Here is a 17,579-nt window from a genome sequence, read left to right as displayed (position 1 = left end):
CTGCTGAGTAAGCTACTGGCTCGTTTTATCTTATTGCATGAAGGCAACTGAAGAACCAGCACAGGACTCTGCTTTAAAATGTTGTCCAATGCTCAGGGGACTGTTCTACAGTCTTGTAACTCAGACTTTCCTATGCAAACACAAGGATAGCTGCTCCATCTATTTCTCTCCTTGCTCAGTGTCTCTTTGTGTGACTGCTGACAAGTAGCTACTGGGAAGAATTCATTATCACAGCCTTCTTACTAACGGTCTCCTGTTTGACAGTGTATTTCCTGGAAAAAGATTCTAGCTATCCTATTACAACTACATGATGCCATGTCTGATCTTCTGGGCATACTTGCTTTAAAATTTTCCAAACCAAAAGCTCTCTTAAAGAGCAACTTTTTTTTCCCTGAAGTTAATGGTACAGCACATTGGGACCTGACTCAGGATGATGCTCCTAATCACTACTGAAAGAAAGAGAATCTCCAAAATCACAGTATCCAAATAAACTATAAATATCTATTCCATGTGCCAGCCAAATTTGTAGGAAGGATGCAGGCTTACTTGAACATGATTTTGAAGTCAAAATAAGATTGCCTACCCCTCCCAGGAATTTACAAAAGGTACACCAAAGCCATGAAGTGGCAAAAGAAAAAAAAAAAAGAAAAAAAAAAAAAAAGGAATCAGAGTGGCTGATCATTAACGGCATTACAGAGAGTAGCAGAAGTATCTGTTCCTTTGATATGTTCCTGAGGATTAGAGGTGGCAGAGAAGGCAGAAGCTCATCAGAAATTATACAGGAGAGGTTAAAGTGCCCCCAGTGCCATTCGAAGGCTCTCATGCCCACCCGAGCTTCCCTGACAAAGGTGAGATTGCTGTGAGTCACAGCACAAGGCTAAACTGGCTGTGAAAGTCCCAGCCTCTCACTACCTAAAGCCATGGATCAGATGGGTAACTTTTAAATGCATGGACTCTGTGCCATGCTGGCAGTGATTCCTCACAGCAAACTATCTAGCTGCTGCTTGCACTGTGCTATAATTAAGTTAACACACAAGGTCTATGTGGTGTGCCGATTACTGCTGGCTGCCAGCCAGGTCTGTACCCCTGCCGCGAAGTCACATTTATTGGTGTTTCCCTGCAGGAAGCTCCTGTTTTACACTGATGGAAGTCATTACATTTTTGTTTGTTTAAAGCATCATTAAACCTGTAATCACAGTTGCGGCCTCACAAAACTATTCCATAATTCATATAAAACTCCTATAAAGGCTGACCTAGAAAGCAACAGCATCTCTGTGCTGTTGAGCCGGGCCCAGTACAGGAGAAGAGCTGAGATCCCAGCTCTATGTGGACATAGGGTAAAAGCCATTCAGAATAGACAACCAATTCCTCCAAGTATTAACAACCACTTCAGATACCCACAGGCTATTCAAGCCGAGTCAGTGCTTTCCTGGCAGCTGTTTCAAAGTAGCTCATAGTCTGTTATTTCACTCATGGTCACCGATCAGACCCCTAAGTTCAAAGCCCACACTGCAAAGATTCTCGCTGACTTCACTGACCCAGCTCCTAGCCTTTGAAACATATGAAGAGTCCTAAGAAAGAAAAATTCTGCTAGCCACGTCTGGTGAACTGAAGACTAACCACTTTGGCTTCCAAATGAGCTATAGCTAGCCATTTTCAACCAGATGAACATGTCCCTGATGATGATCCCCACAGGAAAACCATCTGGTTGTAAAATGAAATGAACAGTTAACAAAATTGGAGATCATTGTGACTGGAAAAAAAAAAAAAACCACCAACCCCCCCCCCCAAAAAACCCCAACCTGCAAAACAAACCAACAAACAAAAACAAAACCTGAAAAATATATCAAATAAACATGGAGAATATAGACCAGGCTATTATTTATTAAGTGTTCAGTCAGAACAATTACACTGTAATGCTTAATGAACAACCAGTGCAAACAAGTTTCTAACAAATAAAGAGTTTCCATTAAAAATTGTAGGTAGTTATCCTTTAAAATGGCAACTCCTTATGCAGTAGATTAAATACAACAGAGCCACAGTGTAATATCTATCTTGACCAAAAACAATATGCCAGCTTTGATAATTGTTAATATTGTGTAACATAATATAAGGTTTGAGTTTCATATGCTGAAAAGCAGGTGTAAATGCAAGAAATATGACTCACATTCTAGGGAAGAGCAGACTAACAGGCCATATTGACCCATCCTGGCCTAAAAATCTGAGTACGATACCATGCTTTAAGTCTTTTTTATACAGCCTTCTGTACTTTGCAGCCTTAGACAATCACATTCTAAGTAGAATCAGGTTGTTTTGCTGCCTCAGATTCCCCAGCCGATATTTAGAGCTTGAAAAGGTGATGGAATTTACAAGCTATTTCCCTATTAAAAAAAATGAACCACAGAATCAAAACCTGTTTCTCCTCCTGCTGCATGGAGACCTGAAGCAAATAGGAGAGAAAATGATTAGCATTGGGGAAAGGTAAAACCAGCAAGGAGAAAATGCTGGCAAACAGGCAAATTAGCATGCCAAAAAAACCCCAGAGAGTGGATTTTCTATAATTTCTTTCAACTAAAGCAATTGAAAGGCTGCTTGTAATAAGAAACAGTTGAAAAGAAAAGAAAAAAAAAAAAAAAAGAAAGAAAAAAGGTTGAGGTGTGACTTCTAAGTTAACAATTCTCTACTGAGCTCTGGAATGTTTTATGTCTGATTTTTTTATTATTTTTATATATATATATCACTTAGTACTCCTGCACCCCATAAATATTCAGGCTTGCCATAATAATCTCATATTGCATGATACAGACGCCACATATGCCACAGTTCTTTCCTAAAGAAACATTATGTCATTGGAGCACTGCACTTTGAGGTTTTCTTTGGGGAATTAAAGGCTACGTGTTGTATTACAGAACACACATGCACACAAAAGTATGTGCCAAAACTCTTAATAAATAAAAATAAACTTCAAGACAAAATATTTTTGGACTTTGAAAGGCCAAAAGGGAAGCCCAAATATCCAAATCCCTCACTGTACCAAGTGAATAGTCCCATGGATGATAGTGAGAATACCCACGTAGTTGTTCTGAAGCGTGTGTTTTAGTCATCTGTTAGTGAGGACTAGAATTGGTGATATTAACCTACTACTCTGCTCTTCCAAGCAAAAGAAATATTATAAATATAGAAGCATACACAGTAAGAGCATTCATATAGCATCACAGCTATAACGAAAATATCTACTCTTGTACAGTACTTTTCACCAGTACAACTCAAGACATCTTCATGACAGAGGTCAAAGTCTTCAGCTTACAGATGGGGAAACAAAAACAAGTGAGTTTCTGGAACATCCTGCCACTATGACTTGGTTGCAGGGAAGGGGGATTGGTGATGGGGCAAACCCAACCTGATTTAATTTGAAACAGCCTGATAAGCCCACAAAGAGGATGTATATGGTGACAGCATGCAGTAGTGGGAGGGGGAAACAATTTGATAAACCAATTTGGAAATCACTTCTACTCTTACATTCCCAGTGCCAGATAGTATTCTAATATAGCTGATTTACCAGATACTAGATCTTATATCACAGAAAGAGTCCACATACCGTATTTCTCTAACTTGGGCTTTCACAATTCTACATGGAAGGTTTTTTGATCTAATTACAGCTATTCAAGCAATCACTAGGCTTTTAGAAAGTATTCTATGGATATAGAAGAACATAACAGCAGGTAAGGAGCTCTTAGAGACACAAGAAACTGCATGTAAATAGCATATGTGACAGTGGCAAAGAGTTTGTGCATGGCAGAAACAGATTTGATGACCATGATTCAATAAATCACTGTGTTTCAGGATGTGTTTAGGCATATACTTCGCAACTTTTATATACAGGTTGTCTGCTACTGAAGGGGGAAGATTTGCCTTTAATCCAAGCATTTAAGGTACAAACATACAGATAATACATATACAGCACTTGTACCTTAAAAATGGCAATTAAACATGCTTAAAACCTCTATGGGTGATGACTGCAAAAGAGCAAAACAGGAAATTATCATCATTAGAATGAAAAATATGACATGATACTAATGTGATACACTCTTCCCATCTTGAATAAAACAGAAAAGCTGCATTTTTTATGAAATGGAACACTAAGGAAATGCCATTTTATAAAGAGCAAATTGTTCAGTTTTACTTAAGTATATATTTCCCAGGAGCACAACATTAAATGGCATCCACCTGTGGTGCAGCATTGCTCCTCTTGGCAGCCCCGTATCCCAGCTCTGTCCTCTGGACTGCATGCCCTAACCAGCGCAGATCTCCTGTTACTGATGTTGTGACTTAGTCAGGAAGGAGACACTTTCTCACAAAAGTGACTGATTTTCACAGTTACCATCTAAAGCCAATAATCTTTTTAATGGAAAATTCCTGAACCACTATGACTTAAATACCTACAGAGCCAGATTGTCAGCAGTTAAGTTTTGAGCCTAAACTCTTCTGAGGCGTGAAAACCATCTTCTTGTATTCACTTCAGTTCTCATGCTCTCCTTTTTCCACACATCTAACCAGAATTTCCCTTCCTGACATGAACAATTAGACCCCAATGCTTCTGGTCCTTTCCTGCTAAATCACAGAGAATAAATCAATCCCTTCTTCAACAGCCTCACAAGCAGAGGATAGGATTACAGCTAGCATGGCAGTTTTACAGAGAAGAATCTGAATGTTATAGTAAATTACTAGAGCTGGGTGAATTCTCCAATTCACCAGCCCTGTTGCATTCAGATACAGGGACAAAGTGCATAACATCTCCAAGTCTACTACTGCTACTAAAACTAACATGGTGAATCAGAGACCAGGTATACTGCTACCCTGTGCAAACAATAAGCCACCCATCTTGTGACAAGACTACTTTTCAGGTAATTGGCTATGCACTAGGAAGCGAATAGGTTCATTTCATAAGAGGAAAAATGGTTTCATTAGTCACCAGGTAACAAGCATTAGGCTAAGGCAGATAATGTTTTTCTTAGCAGATTAAAGATCAGTTTATCTTAGTCCTTCGCACACACTCTCCATGCTGAGGATTGTTTGCAGGCTCTTTTGAATCACAAAATTGTTATTGCCATGTGGATTTTATTGTTGCTTTGCCAAAATTCATTTAGCTTTTCAACAGACTGTAGTTCCAGCAGTTAAGTGTTGCATGGAAGCTTCGTGCCTCAACCCGCTAGGAGGCTAATGCACAGTGCCAACTGCTCCTAAGATCATGGATGGATTCCTGGCATCACCAGTTGGTTGGGGAATAGCAAACTTAATGAGAAAAAACTCCATATTTCAGTGCATTATAAATGTACCCACACATGGGGGTGGGTTTCAAGAGGATAAACCCAAAGTATGGTGTACATGTGATGAGACTTCCACACTGTAGTTATCAGCTAAACTCAGGCAGCACAGAAGCAGCTTTACTTCTATAGCAACTATATATATGTATGTATATATGTGTGCATACACACACAGTCCAACAGATGATACTACTGAAGAGATGAATTCCTGGGAGAACAGATAACTTGTCTCCTAATAGCAAAAAAGCTCAATTGTTCTTTAATCCTATCTCTGAGAATGACTTCTGTGACTTTGGGATAATTCACTCAACCTCTTGAGGGTTCAGTTTCCATCCTGTTACAGCAGAGGTATTAGCTTTTACCTCTAGTGAAAGGTGGCCAGACTTCGGCATTATGGGGAATAGCAATGGAGTCTCTTCTTGCCTTCACTTGTTCTTACTCACCATTTTCCTATTTTTATTTAAAATGGTGATTTTTTGTGAAGTCCTACAGGTATATGTAACTTAGGGCTTTATTACATAGTATCTCAATGCATTTATCTGAAAACCTCATGCACTGGCATTTTCTGATTACATTTGAATCATGGCTTTTATTTAAGAAAAATGTGCACTAATCCTTTAGCTGATGAAAGAATTCTGTAAAAATTAGCATATGCTTAGAGCTCAGACTATAGAATACAAAGAAACATCTCTTCCCTGACCCCCAAAATTATCAGTTTTCCTAAAATGGCATGCATTTAAAGGTGACAAGATTACTTCTGGAGTTTTTTAGTGCCTGTAGAACAATCCTGGACTCTACAGAATACTCTGCAGCAGAAAGCATGAATGGAACACAGGCACAACCAAGCTTTACCTTTAATTTGGCTAGCAAGGATGAGAACAGCAAGAAATGAATGGTCACAGACTTCAGCACAGGTTAGCAACTTATACCCTCATTTAGGAGAAACATTTAAGTTCATGTTGCAGAGATTTCTAGGACCTCCCCTGATTTCCTGTTCTCTACTTGCACATACCACCATCCAGTTCACACTCTTAGCTATTTTCAGTCCCTGCTGATGGAAACTCATACTTAATTTTCTGGGCACCCAGACTCCTATGTGCATTTTATAATGCTCCCTGCATGAGATGAGACACCATATGCAAACTCATAACTTGTTGATAAGCAAATTTGGTCATAATTCTTCTCCTTATAAAGATTTCTAATAATAAATAGCATAATTGAAAAAGTGCATTATTTGTCTTTAAAAATAGACCAAATATAGAACTTTAAAAAAAAAAAAGAATAATGAAAAACTATTTTCTTTTGGGAAACTGGATGAGAATGTTGATTCCACCCAAAGTTTTAAAACAAAAATATAAGTTTGATTCGGTTTAATGCTGCTTCAGGCTTTTGAATCAAATGATCCATATAAAGCAACTTAATTCAAACAATTTTTTTGAATTTGTTATAAATAATAGGTTGCATCAAAATTCTGGAAGAAAATGGACATATTTGAACCAAGAAATATGAAAAGTTATTTTACTTTCTATATATTCAGCAGGAAAAAAAAAAATTCTCTTTCACTGGCTAGCACTTGTTTCTACGGTTTCTCTGCAACCAGATAAAACACTGCTTTCATCCACATTAACACCATTCAATTCATTTGCCATCCTCTTTGTTACATGAGAGTAAAACTCTGCAACCAGCAGCTCTTGAAAGATGAGATTTCAATGCCAACAGCTTTAAACATTAAACTCCACTCACTGAAATCCTATATCCAAGCTTAAACCTAAATGAGACACAATCTCTAGTCTGGAAAGCAAAAATCTATTTAAAAAAAGATGCAGGAAACATAAAAGAAAACATCTTTTCATACAATGCGTAATTGAATGAAGGGTCTTCACTGCCACAGGACACCACTGAGTTTAAAAACACAGAAAAACTCCCTCTGAATAGTTACCAACAAAAAGTTTTGGAAGGGATATTATTTCTTGTATTTTAGGTTTTAAGATGAAAGTGATATAAATCAAGAAAGGAACAGTTTTGCTAGGATAGACTTTCTACTGTGCATTGTGCTGTCACACACCATTTCCTGTAGCAACCGGTACTGGATTTCTGGGGACGGACTGTGGAGTGAGTGGCCTGTGGATCTGAGTCAGCCTAATGGTTTTTTATTCATCATCATACAACCTTTATATTCCAACTTCTCTGTTAAACAGTTGTCTTCAGTGAATGTGGAAATTATTCCCACGCATTTCAGAAAGTTTGGTGATTTGTATTACATAAAATCAGATAGCTCTGCATTTTGTGTTTTCATGCAGTTCTTATCTAACTTATTGACCTGTTGAATTATTTCTTTATGATCTTGGGAATAATCTGAAAATGATAAGTGAGATACTTACCAGCATAAGTAAGCAGATACCCGCTTAAGAGGACATAAAAATTTCTTTGTTCAAAGTTAAAGAAACTTTTTCCAGCTTGCTGCAGCATACTGTAATTTAGCTTTGAGCCAGTTATTAAACAAGACAATAATATTATAATGGAAATTTTTTAATATACATCATTAATAGTAAAGTGCCTATTTCATTGAAGTAAAAAAAAATGTGTGCTATGAGCAGTTTTTAAATGAATATTTGATTCCAAACTTCCCTTGTGCATTTAATGACATGCTAATTTACATTTTAATTACTTCCTAAGAAATCAAAGCATTTGTTGACAGAAGAACATAATGTCAACTTCACGGTGCACTGTTGGTGGATAGTTAATGAACTTAATTAGATAATTAGTGATGTTAATTATCCTTCTATTCTGAAGATAAAGATGTTACACAAATGATGCACTTTTCAAAGAAATGCCATTATATGTTTGCTTGTTTTAACTCAGTTAACTTGAAAAGCTAATAAAAGATCAACTGAGTGATTGGTAAGAAAAATATTTGTTTAAGTAGTAATCGTGATTATGTTTCAAATATTTCTATCTTCTTCATTTCACCTACCGTGAACTGCTAAGTTGAGCTTGTTCCTCCTTCATCCCAAATTATCAAGTTCTTTCTGTTCAACCCTGCTCTCCTTTTCAGTACCCTGCATTCCTCCACACCTTGAACAACCACTCTCTGATGCAGTGGCTCTACTATTGTTTGAAAACCCAGGCTCATCAGCATCAGCCTTCATTTTACAGTCAGTTATTGAAAGATGCTATAACAATGCAGGAAAGAATTAGCTAGTATTTGAAGGCACTGGTCCACTAACTAGCTCTGGGTTCAGCTGCTAGTGTTGCCACTGACATCTTGGATGATAATGGCCAAGTCTATGTAAATTCATGTCTGTCAACTTGAGATAAAGCTTCTTTCTTACATAAGTCAAAGCCCACTGACATACAGCATTTTGAGCTAACGCTGATTTTAAGTCCTGGGGCTCAGTCTTCTATGCCCTGACAAGAGCCTTAGAATACATCATCAGCCTTCCAGTTCAAAATCAAACACTTCTGTTTGAAAACCCTTGTTTAAAACTACCCTCTAAAACACAGACTTCTGCACACAGACATCTCACCCAAGAATTTGTGAGTATGATCTGTACATATTAATTTGAAACAGGTCATTTCTCCCTCTTCCCCAAACCTAATGCACAACCTGTAAAAGATGGCTGCAAAAAGTGTAAAGCAAGACTGACAGCCAGGAGTGAATAAAGCCCCAGTGCTCTTTCCTGGTGGAATCATGTGGGGTGAGAGCCCTGCCCCAGACAGGTCTAATTCTCTATCTGTGATGCAGCTACTACTTGTACTAGGTAATTAAGTCCTGGCACTGTACAAAACATAAAAAAACTCCTGTAAGTGTTGATGTAGAGATATACATTGCCAGCACAGAAGGAATTTAAGCCTGTAGTTCAAGCTTCCACTGAAGTTAATGGAAATTCTATGTTTAAATACTTCTCAAAATATAATGCATTGCCACCACAGGTGAATGACTAGAGATACTAGGTATACTAGCCATATTTATCTTAAGAATGAGTGTTACATGTGAAACAATTCTGTAAAATTTTTTGCTGTCTGTGAAATTTGTTGTTCTTGGTGTAACAAACAAATAATTTTCTGTAGCAACAACAATTTTAGGTGCTGGCCTAAGAGAAGCCTGGTGAATAAACAGATGAGAAAACTAAAAAAATAAATTTCCTGTAAATCTAAAACTAAAGAAAGTCCTAAAGACTTTGAAATAACATATTGTTTGAAACATGCCTCAGTCTTTCTCAGAATTCAAAAGAAACATTAATTCCTAGAAGAGATTTCAGAGGCTGTCTTTCTTTCTCTTGGGAATCTAACTATAGAGGCAGGACTCCACAGACAACTTTCAGTGGAGCTTGCCCAAGAGACATTTGCTATTACTTCAACCAAGGGCATCTGTTGTTAGGAAACTATGCAGAATTCAAGTGGTCCTTGGCCATATCACCATCTTCTTGCTCAATGATAAGATGAGGATATACAACTCACTTTCCTAAATGAGTTAATGAACTTGCAGTTTCTTTTCAGCAGGTACATCAAGACTGCTTAGCGATCAGTATAAATAAATAAAATATTACATTGTAAAAAATTAAGAGAAAGAATTTTCAAAAGGAACTGAAATAGATTCTGTGTCTGACAGTGACTTAAGTGTCAGCCAAATGGTCTTTTCTTGGAGCTCCTGACTTCAGAAAGTTATCCACAGAGGCAAAGAAGGGTCTTGCTGACACACTGATGCAGTTATCTTCTACAGATTTGCTGGGGGTTTACCAATCTGCTTACAAAAGTAAGCACAAGAGATGGGCTCTTACTACAAGGCCAAATAAAGAAAAATTAATCACTCCCAGTCAAGCCACACTTGGCATCTAGTATTTTCTGATTTGTAGAGCTACACCATTAAATGCTTTTTTTGCAGCTAGCTCTGCAGTGACCTTGCATACACTAAGGGCAGCAGATCAGAAACCAAGTTATCCATCAAACTGCTCAAAAATCCTTAGAGTTCAAAGGCTGCATTCTCGCATCACTTAACTAGGAGGAATTCTTTTGCAACAGAGTGACAAAACCAGCACAAAGGAGGTCAGATGCTGGCTCTTTATCTATAGCTGTCTTCACAAGTGTATGTTTGCTGTCCAAAATCCTACCGTAAAGTTTCCGTTTTTGCAATTACAAGTTAGGTCTCTGTTAACCTCTTCTTTCTGAAGACTGGGATTAAAAAGACCTTTTCTATTTCATTCTCTGAAGGTATATGGGCCTCTGGCATAGAGGAATGTAATTAATGAACCAAAAGAGGAGAGGACAGGTATGATCAGGCCTGCTGTAGAACTCAGGAGGGTCTGCATTTCTTGTAAAGAATAACAGCTATATCTACAGCACTGAGGCAGTGTGTCTTACAGCAGTTAGAAGTATGCTGCCTGTAGCCTTGCTTGGGCACTCATCCTCAGGAAGAACTTCAGGACACTGCATGGTAGAAGCTGTTGACTGATTTACAATTTACTGAAATATGATTGTTATAGTGGTCCCTTGCTTCTTTTGCAGCTTGTTGAAGATGACAAAAAAAATCAGCCATTGCTAACCTAAACATTAAATATATATCCTAGGTTCTGACAGCAAAACAGGGGGGAGGGGGACTGGGGAGGAAAGTAGGAGAAAGAGCAAGAGATCTAGAAGCTCGCTTTGAAACAGGAAAGTCAATGACTTGGAAACCTTTGGCACTGTATTCAGAGTCTTACAGACTCTCCTGCTGGTAAATTTACCCAACTGTGTCACCTATAAGCATTAAAAAATCTGACTTTGTACAGTGCTCCTCTTGCTCCTGCATGGCTACTCAGACTTCCAAGAAAGCACAAAATAGCAATTACCAGAGCAGATGATCACCATTCTACCACCAGAAATGTGATCATGCTCTCCTTTCTGAATGATCATGCCTTCCAGACAAAGCACAGACCATGAGATAGCAAAGTAGATTCAGAAATATGGGGGAAACACAGCTGTATTTGATTGTTAATTCTGACATTTACCACCAAATAGCAGGGAATTGGCTTCACTGATGCTGGTGATCCTGAGTGAAAGTACAGCAGAAATATGGAGCCTGATCCTTTGCTGGACTGAATAGTTTGAATTTTGTTGTTTTTTTCCAGATTGAGGATTGGGTCTCAAAAGCACTCTCGCTATCTTGTAAATGACAACAGGGAAAAAGCTGACAGTTTTGAGGGGGGTGTTTTATTTGGGGTTTTTTGGTTATTTTTTTCATCTGCAGCAAATGCAACTACCGCTTCAATTTCTTTGTTTATTATAAACCCATTTCTTCTTTCTACTGGGCAAAGATTTGAAATCCTGGCTGAATTTCTGCACTTTTCTCAAATTTAATAGTTTTGCTCAGTTAGGAACAATCACGCTTAGCTCTCAGTAAATGCGAAGATTGTTATTTTACTATAAGATTTAAAGGCTTTGTCTCTCACTATGCTACTTTTCCTTTTATCTCAATGTTTCAACCAGGTGCCTGTCACTGTAGGACATAGGTCCATAACTATCAGTAGTGAAGACAGAGGCCAGTATCTGAAGATTTTTCCCAAGTCAATACAGAAGGTACCTGAGACACAGCAAATGATACAAAATCACATTACAGCCCTTTTTAAAGTGACTACCAAAGTGAGGTCAAAAATACAAGTTAGAAGCACAAATACCATTTATTTTTAATGTAACTTGTGCTCCCAACTTCGACACTGAAAATCCCACCTTATACCTTGCTTGTGAATTGTATGAAGAGGGCTGTTGAAGAACAAAGAAATTAATTTTCTTCCTCTTAGATTTCATTTCTCTGAAAAGTGCATCAAACTCTTTCAAAGATAGGCTGGAGGGAGAAAGGGGGAGAGGGAGAGTGGAGAAGAACATTTGGAACTGTAGCTTTGTATCTCATTGAGAGGAACAATTTATCAGAGCTGTGGAGCTGTCAGTCCTTGACATGATAAGGAATAACACCAAATGAGTAATGTTTCCTCCAAACCCAGCTCCTTTAATTACAAGCCGCTTCCTTGCAGAAGAGAGACAGAAGATGCAGAAACACCAATTTCATGCACTTGTGCCTGAATAATGTCTCCGTGCTGCCTTTTCCAGATGGCAACCTTTTCACTGGAGGAACTAATGATGTGGGCATATTTAGGGAAAAACCAATAACGGAGTCTTTAACCTTCAACAGCAAAAAGCATGTTGTACAAAATGTTCCTTGGGATACATTTACAAATATCAATTACATTGCTCACTGAGGTGTAATCAGCTGTAATAATCAAAATTAATTTTAAAAAATAATTAAACAGACCCCAGGGCAAATAGTTGATGCTCTTGTAGTATGACATCACAGTCTACATATGTACCTGGGAAGAACTTGCTCACTCTGCAAGGAGCAAAGTGATTTTAAGGAATGAGAACGATGCTGTGGCATGCTGAGAAAAAACTTGCAGCTCAGTAAGGTACTATCAGAAACATTACTTGGGTATCATAGCCTTCCTGATCAATACACCTGGAAGTGAACCAGTCATCACTGAAGATAAAGTTGCAATCTGCTGCAGCTTGAGCTAGAGGGTTAAGACTCCCTAAACTGATGCTGTAACAGACTCGCTGTCTCCTCAGCAGGAGAAAAAGAGACCTTAATATGATCAGCACTGCAATAACACAAGCTCAGTGCAAAGCTCTGAATATTCTGTCAATGCACTGCTGCCCTACCATATAGCTGGTGTCGTGGTTTAATCCCGGCCAGCAACTAAACACCACGCAGCCGCTCACTCAATCCCCCCCACCCAGTGGGATGGGGGAGAAAATCGGGAAAAGAAGCAAAACCCGTGGGTTGAGATAAGAACGGTTTAATAGAACAGAAAAGAAGAAACTAATAATGATAATGATAACACTAATAAAATGACAACAGCAATAATGAAAGGATTGGAATGTACAAATGATGCGCAGTGCAATTGCTCACCACCCGCCGACCGACACCCAGCCAGTCCCCCCGAGCGGCGATATCCCTGCCCCCACTTCCCCGTTCCTATACTAGATGGGACGTCACATGGTATGGAATACCCCGTTGGCCAGTTTGGGTCAGGTGCCCTGGCTGTGTCCTGTGCCAACTTCTTGTGCCCCTCCAGCTTTCTCGCTGGCTGGGCATGAGAAGCTGAAAAATCCTTGACATTAGTCTAAACACTACTGAGCAACAACTGAAAACATCAGTGTTATCAACATTCTTCGCATACTGAACTCAAAACATAGCACTGTACCAGCTACTAGGAAGACAGTTAACTCTATCCCAGCTGAAACCAGGACAGCTGGTTACTCTAGCCCTAACACACTTAAACAAGTAACATCTAACTGGTGCTTTTTATTTGTATTCTCAACATATGCCCAGCAAAAACATGGAAATGGCCCTCACTCTCAGCAAAGGAGGAGCTTACACATGCAAAAGATAGTCCAGCTGCATTGCTGGCAGTAGGAATGCTGCATACCCTCCAGATCCATCCCTGGTTTATATAAACACTTGTCTCCTTATCTCTTGAGGCTAAACTAAAATTTGGGCCTTTAATACTTCATATTGAGTAGAAAATGAAAGGACAGTACTATGGTAATACATGATCCTTTCTACTAATTCAGCGTCTGAAGGACAAGATTTACATAACTGATGTAAGTCAAAAGCAGCAGCAAAAGCCAGCATCTCCTCACCTTGTTCTGACCCAAGCAGAGCCCTGTGAGCACAAACACACAAGGGTTGCTTAGGTTTTTCCTTTCAAGTGCAATAATTAGGCCTCATGCAAAAAGTATGCATTAATACATTATAATTTAAGGCTGCCAGCTGAAGTTCTTCAGATCAACGACTATTTCTTAGTCATTACTTCTAGCAGTCTAGAAAAGAATCCTTAACTGCAATAGGTGTCTAGTTTGCAATGGAACATGTCAACAGACATACTCAGAAGACTCCCAAGTCCAGACAAACTCTGCAGAGCCATATAAAAGGCAGACCGGTGACAAAGCCAGAAAAGACAAAGAGCAGAAGTTACCTCAGATTTGCATGTCATTTCCTTTGTGTTTCGGCCAGGCATCAACCTGATAGCTGAAGAGAGGCTTTCACTCCAGGAATTGTGCTTGCTCTGTGATGGGCCTGGCCCCGCTTTATTCTGGAGAAACTTCTTTTCAGATGCTGTGGGCCAGAACAGACATAAAAACTTGTAAAACTTGAAGTTGAGCCTGTGGGAAGGTAGAGGGTTTGTATCCCCGTTACACAAGACATGACAACATGGCAGTGCCTCACTCCAGCTGGATTGTCCTTCAGTTTATAAGAAAAGCACTGAATTAACGCACACTTCTCAAGTCTTTATTTAAAAGCCTCACAGAGGTGTGCCATAGATCAGTTTCATTATACAGATGTGAACTCTGAATCACTGCAGCACTGCACACATTGGGATGCCCTGCTTCAACCAAATATACAATTGTCTAAGGAGATTTCTATTTCTTGCAGTACGGCAGAAGCCCTACAACATTACCAGGTGATTACAGAAGAGCTGGGGCATGACACAGAAAGAGGTCACCATTCTGGATGAGAGAAACTGAGAATCTGCTTTATCTAACAGGCAATGTGCAGAGGAAGGGTATAACCAAGGAATCAGCGGCTTTCCATTAAGCGCTACATTTACTGCAATGTCTTTGCTTACTACAAATGTTCCATAAAAGAACAGACCTATCAAGTGTTGCCAAGCTTTTGTCATAATTTCTTCCCATAAAGGAGTGATCTCTGTTATCTTCATGTCCCTTTCTTTGTCATTTCCTTTTACAGAAAGATCCATCTTGTAAGTGTCCTCCAAAGCCTGCCGCCTCTGAGAAATGAGCTGCTTCCAGATGATTTCTACTGTTCTTAGAATCTCCTGATGGACTAGGAAACAAAAGAAACTACAAATGAAGAATCATTTTTTGTGTAACAAGTCAAGCAGCAGATAAAGCAAAAATATCTCATTTGGAACAGCACTAGTCCAGAGTAACTGCTGGAGTCAGTGGAGTTGCTCCATGTTGTCTACTGCCTCCATAGGTTCTAAGCCAGACTAGTTAATCTAATACAGAAAACAGCAGGACATTTCTTTTAATATATTTCAACTCCCTGAAAGAAACAAGTAGGAGTGACAGATGATCCTAACTTGTTTCTGCCTTCAAAAACCATCTCATCAGAATTTTGATGATCTTATTATCATATATAGAATGCCAGAGCACATAAAGGACATTCCTTTGTGTTGCCAAACATCATTAGAGACAGTGGGGGGAAGGTAACTAAGTTGTGAAACAACTTGACACAGCAATAGTATGCTGTACAAGGAAGTGTTGAGCTGTTTTGCTGTATTTCCCTGCAAATCAGACTTATTTGGTTGCATCATATCCAAGCCAATATATATTAAAAAAAAAAAAAAAAAAGGAGAACATCACTCTGCTGTGGGGTTCAGCTGACAGCCCCCACACTGAATCCAGCCGAAAATATTTCCATTGTTTCTCTTAAAAGAGCAAAATGTTTCTTCCTGTGTACAATACACAGACACAATCTCTGTATAGGCCTTGAAAAAAGAAATACAGCTACAAATGGTATGTATCTGGGCACGGATACTGGCCACAACATAGGGAAGAGATCTCCAAACTGATATTCATTACTGCTGAGGATGTGGGGTGTGAATTTTGAATAAAAAGGTATGATGCAAACACAAGTCATTTTTAGCACAACTTTCCTTTCTCTATGCTGTGCCTGCAGTGCCTATACACCAAAGAGGCAATTAAGTAGAAATTGCACAAGCTGCTGATAACTGTTTAGGCCACGCGCTTTCCTGCTCTATAAGCCAAAGGCAACATGTGCCATAAATTACCATCATCAGGAGTAGGCAGGCTGCCCTTTTCCTCTTCACTGTGTGCAAGGAAAATTTGGTGATACGAAGCCAGCTTTGGTTTTGCATCCACCCCAAAACCTTCTGAACAGCTGTGACAAAAAAAAAAAAAAAAAAAAAAAAAAAAAAAAGGAGGACATGTGAGGAAACCAGACTTAGAATAAACTGAGGATAGTGAAAAACCTAAAGGTATTTCTATACATGCACTCCTACTCAATTCATTTAGTAGATCAGTATTCCCAGGCTCAAGGGCTTACACCAATCACAGGATATTGCAGGATTTACAGGAAGTGGGAACTAAACCACTGCCAGTCTGGTTTTCAAAGTCAAGGAGTGGTCATCAAGATCCTACGGATCACTCTGTTGTACATGACTTATCCCTACACTTCTTAGTGCACTTGCATCTACCATTCACCTCAATTAGCTGGAACATAGGTCTGTACTGATGTAGCCAGATTGCATCCAGCTTTCTTGCACCTCCCCTGAGCATCTTGTATGCCATCTCTTTGCTCTGAATTTCTTCAGGTATCTCCCATTATATGGGAAACACTGCCTTGCCGTACCCTACAACTGAACTGCTTACTTTTAGCCTAAGTTCTTTGCACCAATGGTTGTTCATTCAGTTTATAAAGCATTCAGCACAAAAAAAGTGCAATCTTTAGCACGATGGTATGAGTATCATGTAGATGTGATTACAATTGAGAGCATCACCATGGCCAAAAAGAGTTAGTGCTGCTTTGGGGGTGGGGTGTGTGTCAGATAATTTACCAGTCAGTAGATAAAAGACACCGGGAATTTCAGCACAGCAGTAATGTATACAATAAATGCAACAGGCTTAGTTAAGGCATCCAGACAACCTGGACTTGGTCACAGAAGTGCTGTCGATAATATATATATATTATATATAGCCACTAGTAACATACTACGTTCTGTCAACTGTAAACAGGCACTACTACATGGGAGAGTCAAATCTCTTGGGTATGCAAAGCTACCATTTTAATTTCTGATTTTATTTAAAATACCACAATTCTGATTCCCTGGATTTGCTACGTTTGGCTTTTGGCTAACAACAACACTTCTGTACTTTATTTTTTTTAAAATGTTTCTGCTCTTGCTACATACAATCAATCCTTACCCCATCTCAACAGTTTTGGCCTGGAAATTATTATCTGACTGGAATAAGAACGATCAAGAAAAGACCTCAGGAAGCGCAGCTCATTTCTGATGTGATATTGTATTAATGGATTCAATTCAGACCATCTAAGCAGCATGGAAGGTTTTCATTGAAACAACAATCATCATTGTAGTGAATAAAGCACAAGGCAATATTTGCTTCTTTTCACAAAAAAAGTTTCCAGAATAACTCCTCAGCTTAGATTAGCAAGAGTAC

The 17,579-nt window shown here is 38.9% G+C and overlaps 1 protein-coding gene across 3 annotated transcripts in view; it reads right to left on the bottom strand.

The window, feature by feature from the left end:
* Nucleotides 1–17,579, bottom strand: part of WDFY4 (WDFY family member 4) — a 147,233-nt gene that overhangs the window by 66,167 nt on the left and 63,487 nt on the right. For all 3 annotated transcript variants that reach the window (XM_052798548.1, XM_052798550.1, XM_052798549.1), the window contains exons 37-39: nt 16,172–16,281; nt 15,010–15,201; nt 14,333–14,472 (exon numbers count right to left, since the gene is read on the bottom strand). In XM_052798548.1, the coding sequence (XP_052654508.1) occupies nt 14,333–14,472; nt 15,010–15,201; nt 16,172–16,281 (442 nt within the window). The remainder of the gene's footprint in view (nt 1–14,332; nt 14,473–15,009; nt 15,202–16,171; nt 16,282–17,579) is intronic.

Source organism: Harpia harpyja, chromosome 10 (genome assembly GCF_026419915.1).
Source record: "Harpia harpyja isolate bHarHar1 chromosome 10, bHarHar1 primary haplotype, whole genome shotgun sequence".
NCBI lineage: Eukaryota > Metazoa > Chordata > Aves > Accipitriformes > Accipitridae > Harpia > Harpia harpyja.
This window is presented reverse-complemented; position numbering and strand designations above follow the sequence as displayed.